Source organism: Xenopus tropicalis, chromosome 5, assembly GCF_000004195.4.
Source record: "Xenopus tropicalis strain Nigerian chromosome 5, UCB_Xtro_10.0, whole genome shotgun sequence".
Lineage (NCBI taxonomy): Eukaryota > Metazoa > Chordata > Amphibia > Anura > Pipidae > Xenopus > Xenopus tropicalis.
This window is the reverse complement of record NC_030681.2, coordinates 2,344,681-2,349,825: the sequence shown is the minus strand read 5'-3', so window position 1 is coordinate 2,349,825 and position 5,145 is coordinate 2,344,681. Positions and strand designations below refer to the sequence as shown.

The 5,145-nt window shown below is 53.4% G+C and overlaps 1 protein-coding gene across 1 annotated transcript; it reads left to right on the top strand.

The window, feature by feature from the left end:
* The first annotated feature begins 265 nt into the window (after window positions 1-265).
* Window positions 266-2,921, top strand: LOC116410792. Its single transcript, XM_031901833.1, has 4 exons — window positions 266-976; window positions 1,169-1,240; window positions 2,138-2,218; window positions 2,480-2,921. The coding sequence occupies exons 1-4, from the start codon at window positions 752-754 to the stop codon at window positions 2,861-2,863; spliced, it is 762 nt and encodes a 253-aa protein (XP_031757693.1). The 5' UTR covers window positions 266-751; the 3' UTR covers window positions 2,864-2,921.
* Window positions 2,922-5,145: the final 2,224 nt, after the last annotated feature.

Here is a 5,145-nt window from a genome sequence, read left to right as displayed (position 1 = left end):
ATGTATTGGCCCAAGAAAACAGTCATTCACAATGAATAATCATATTTCCCTAACGTGCCTCATTAACAGCCACTGCTTAATTACCCCTCAGCTTGTGTGAGTGTTTCCATTATTTGGCAGTTACCCCTAGAATGTTTCTGTGTAAGGACCCCCCAAGAAGTCTATGCCAGTTGGTGTGTGTCACATGACCATGACTGTTGGTGCTGACATCACAATGGTTAGGAGTGATGACATCACAATGAGCCCAGTGGGTATAAGGGCTGCTCACAGCTGCACTGTCAGATTAGTGATATCTTTCAGCCATGAAGTCACTAATCCTCACTCTTGTGATTTTTACTGGATTTTTATATGTAAGTTCTATTTATATTCCTGGGTTCATATATCAGAATTGGATCAGAACCATTATGGGTCCCAGTTATTAGTGTTATTTCCTAATGTGCCAGTTTAGTGCTTAATGGTAAAGATGCCCCATACAGGGGCAGATATAAGTTGCTGAGTCCCTCAGACTGATTGAGCAGTTTATCTGCCCGTGTATGGGCCCCCCCAATGGGAATTGGCCAGATCTCTCTAGGGCACATATATATCTATATTTGGTTTTCCCATTGGATGTGGCGCTCGCCCCGACGGCTCTTATACCCATTGTTACAAGCCCCACTGGGGCAGGGACTGATGTATAATCCCTGTAAAGCCCTGTGTAACGTGTCAGAACTATATAAATACTGGATAAATACCAGGAAATAAATACAAACAAATGCCCCAAACATCCGACCCACTCACATTTCTCTTACAGGAACGAGACATCAAACAAGATTCCAAGGAATATTCTTATAGGGAAATTGCAGGCTACACGGAGTCCTGGCCAGTTTGCCCCGTGCCAGCTGAAAGGGGCAGTTATGCAGAGAGCAGCGATGCCCCGTTGGTACAGGAGAAGCCCAGGCCCATTGTGCTACTAATCCCTCAGGATATAAGATGTGATGTAAGTCACTATTTGTCTTTCATTTGTTTATTTCCGTGTTACTGATGCACAAAAGGGCGTAACGTGGGGCAAATAACCCAGAAACCCAGTGCTCAGTACCATGTGACTCTATACAGGGCAGAATGTTATGGCAATTACTAATATGTTATCTTGTGTTTTACTGAGTCAGTAAGTGATTATTTCCTATTGCAGGGCTTGCTGTGTCCCATCCCTCCTATAGAGAGTCAGCTCACTAACCCAGAGCTGAGCAGCGCCATCCTTCAGGTAAGAGGAGAATATCATATACATAGCGGGTCTGACACAAACGGGTCAGAATGGCTTTACTTGCCCGACACTGATGTACTGATACAGGGCCGCCATCAGGGGGGCACAGGGGGGGCAGTTGTCCCGGGCCCGGACGATGGTCGCTTTAAAGGGGGCCCGGCCCGGCCCGGCCACGGCCCAGCCGTGGCCCCTTTAAAGAACTCCGGGCCCTGTCATTGGTGGCCAGCGGGAAATTTGATTGGTTGCGCCCTGTGCGTCCGTACACACGGGGCGCAACCTTATAAAATGTGCAGATGCGGCGGGGAACCCGGCACTTATCAAGAGGATGCAGATAGCAGCAGTAGCTGGTGGGGAAGCTGGAGGAAGCTGCAGGGGTGGGGGCAAGCTGAGGGGAGCCGGAGGAAGTCGCTGGGGGGGGAGGGAACTGGAGGAAGTTGCTGGAGTGGGGGGAAGCTGAGGGGGGGAAGTGGAGGAAGTCGCTGGGGTGGGGGGAAGCTGAGGGGGCGGAGCTGGAGGAAGTCGCTGGAGTGGGGGGAAACTGAGGGGGGGGTGCTGGAGGAAGTCGCTGGGGTGGGGGGAAGCTGAGGGGAGCCGGAGGAAGTCGCTGGGGGGGAGTTGGAGGAAGTTACTTAGGGGTGGAGCTGGAGGATGCTGGGGAAGCTACAGGAGGACGATGGGGGTGAGCTGTGCAGATGCAGGGGGGAGCCAAAGGAAGTTGCTGGGGGGGAGCTGGAGGATTCTGGTGGGAGCTGGGGGGGAGCCAGAGGATGCTTGAGGGGGGAGCTGGAGGATGCTGGGAAGAATTTGGTTGTTAGGGGCCCCGTGATTTCTGATGGCAGCCCTGTACTGATATGTTAGTGAGGGTCCGACTGACGCTCTCATATCCTTCTGTTGTAGGAGTTCCTCCCAATTGCACCTTATATTGAGCCCCTCATCAGAGATACTGCGAATGGAACGAGCGTGGGAGGAGTCCTTATGGTAAGTCGTTAGAATAACGAGCTCATTAGGAAACAATTCAGTATGTAAGTCAGACTGGGTATCAGCGAGTTCCTCTGGAATCGGACTTTCCTACTCGATCCCATCGACTGCTACTGAGTTGTTCTCTCTATAGAATCGATGAATATTATAAAGGGAATAAAGTTCTGTTCCATAGGAAACATCTATGGGGAATAATGGAACCATTCCCTTTGGGTTAAAGAATGTTCTTGGTACTGAGTCTCTCTCTCTCCTTTCATGTAGGGCTTCTTGGTACCAGAACTCATTGCCTATCTACTGGAGTTCTGTTATGGCCGCTGGTCCGGCAGAAAGAAGCCAGAAAAGGACAGAGACGAGGGCCCCGCTGGGAGAGAGAGCGAAGGGCCACAAAGTCCTGCTCCAACCCATGATAACATGGAGGAAGAAGCAGGACTTAGTAGCAGAAGAAGCCAAAAGAGGGAGGAGCCTAGAAGCGCTAAGATGAGGAAGAAGCGGCGCCAGTCTGAGGCTCATGAACCCCGAGGGTCTCACTCAGAAAAGAGACCCCAGAAAACAAAGAGCAATGGAACAATGACGGGAGAAGAGGAGAAGGAATTCAAGCAGCTTCTCCAACAGTTCCTCTGCCAATGCTTGCAAGGAGAATTCTGAGGAGGTGGAGCCATAGAGAGAAGTGGGTGGGAGGGAGGAGCTTCTCCAGGCTGTTCCTGCCCAGAATTTTTACAGGGAAACCCTTTTGAAATAAAAAATAACAAAAGTTCTATAAAGGGGATCCATTATTGGCTGATTCAGATCCCTAGTGAGCGGCCAGAGCATTGTGGTTCCTTTAGTTCCGAGCTGGTTACAATGAAGCCGCTCTCTGATATACACACAGCATTCAGCTCATGGATCCAATAACCAGAAAAAAGGAATATCTATGTGCGAGGTGGTAACAAACTCATATATACGGGGGCCTGCAAGGGACAAACAGATACGGGACTCCCAGCGCCCTAAATATGAACCCCAGGGGGCCACTAAACAGTTTGATACCCAATGCACATAGGTGGCATGTAGGGGCCCCAAGGGGAACCCCCAAACGATCTGTCATTTCTGTCATTTTAGCGCCAGCAAAACCAACACATTCACATCATTATATGGGGGGGGGGATAAAGGTAAAAAAAGTACATTCACCCCAGAAAGCCATATATTTTTGGAAAGTACACATTCCCCCGAATCTAAAATGGGTACCCACTGGAGCCCAAAACTGCCCCCCGCATATTCAAGGTGGGGAATTACCAGCGTTGGGTAAAATGGAAAAATAACCCCCCCCCTTCTGGGAATCTATACCCCATTTAATACAGCTCAGTACCCTGTTTGCCCCCGCTGCCTGGCATTGCTTGCTACAGCCAAGTTTATTACCCACAAGTCCCCTTTCCCATTTTGGATTTGCCCAGTGCAGTCCCATTAGGAGAATAAGTGGGGGCAGATTGTTACCCCCCCAGGTGCATGACCTTACATTTAACATTTAACCACACTGAATCTGCCCCCCCACTGTCTGACTACTGCACCCTCCCACTTTCCAACTACTGCCCCCCCACTGTCCGACTACTGCCCCCCCCTACTGTCCTACTACGGGCCACCCCCACTGTCCTACTACTGCCCCCCCCCCACTGTCCGACTACTGCCCCCCCACTGTCCTACTACTGCCACCCCCACTGTCCTACTACTGCCCCCCCACTGTCGACTACTGCCCCCCACTGTCCTACTACTGCCACCCCCACTGTCCTACTACTGCCACCCCCACTGTCCGACTACTGCCCCCCCCACTGTCCTACTACTGCCCCCCCCACTGTCCGACTACTGCCCCCCCACTGTCCTACTACTGCCACCCCACTTTCCAACTACTGCCCCCCCCCACTGTCCTACTACGCCCCCCCCACTGTCCGACTACTGCCCCCCCACTGTCCTACTACTGCCCCCCCACTGTCCAACTACAGCCCCCCCACTGTCCTACTACTTGCCCCCTCTGTCCGACTTACTGCCCCCCCTCTGTCCTACTACTGCCGCCCCCCACCTGCCTACTACTGCCCCCCCCACTGTCCTACTACTGCAACCCCACTGTCCGACTACGGCCCCCCCACTGTCTGACTACTGCACCCTCCCACTTTCCCACTACTGCCCCCCCACTTTCCCACTACTGCCCCCCCACTGTCCTACTACTGCCCCCCCACTGTCCTACTACTGCCCTCCCCACTGTCCGATACGCCCCTACTGCCCTACTACTTCCCCCCCCTGTTCCTACTACTGCCCCCCCTCTTGTCCTACACATGCCCCCCCACTGTCCTACTACTGCCCCCCCTCTGTCCTACTACATGCCCCCCCCACTGTCCTTACTACGCCCCCCCCACTTCCTACTACTGCCACCCCCACTGTCCGACTACTGCCCCCCCCACTGTCTGACTACTGCACCCTCCCACTTTCCAACTACTGCCCCCCCACTGTCCTACTACGCCCCCCCCACTGTCCCTACTGTCACTAGCTACTGCCAAGCCCCCACTGTCCTACTACTGCACCCCCCACTGTCCGAACTACTGACCCCCACTTCCTATACTGCCCCCCACTGTCCGACTAAACTGCCCCCCACTGTCCTTACTACTGCCACCCCCACTTTCCAACTACTTGCCCCCCACTGTCCTAACTACTGCCCCCCCACTGTCCGACTACTGCCCCCCACTGTCCTACTACTGCCCCCCCATGTCCAACTACCAGCCCCCCCCTTTACACTACTATGCCCCCTCTGTCCGACTACTGCCCCCCCTCTGTCCTACTACTGCCCCCCACTGTCCTTACTACTTGCCCCCCCACTGTCCTACTACTGCAACCCCCACTGTCCGACTACGGCCCCCCCACTGTCTGACTACTGCACCTCCCACTTTTCCCACTACTGCACCCCC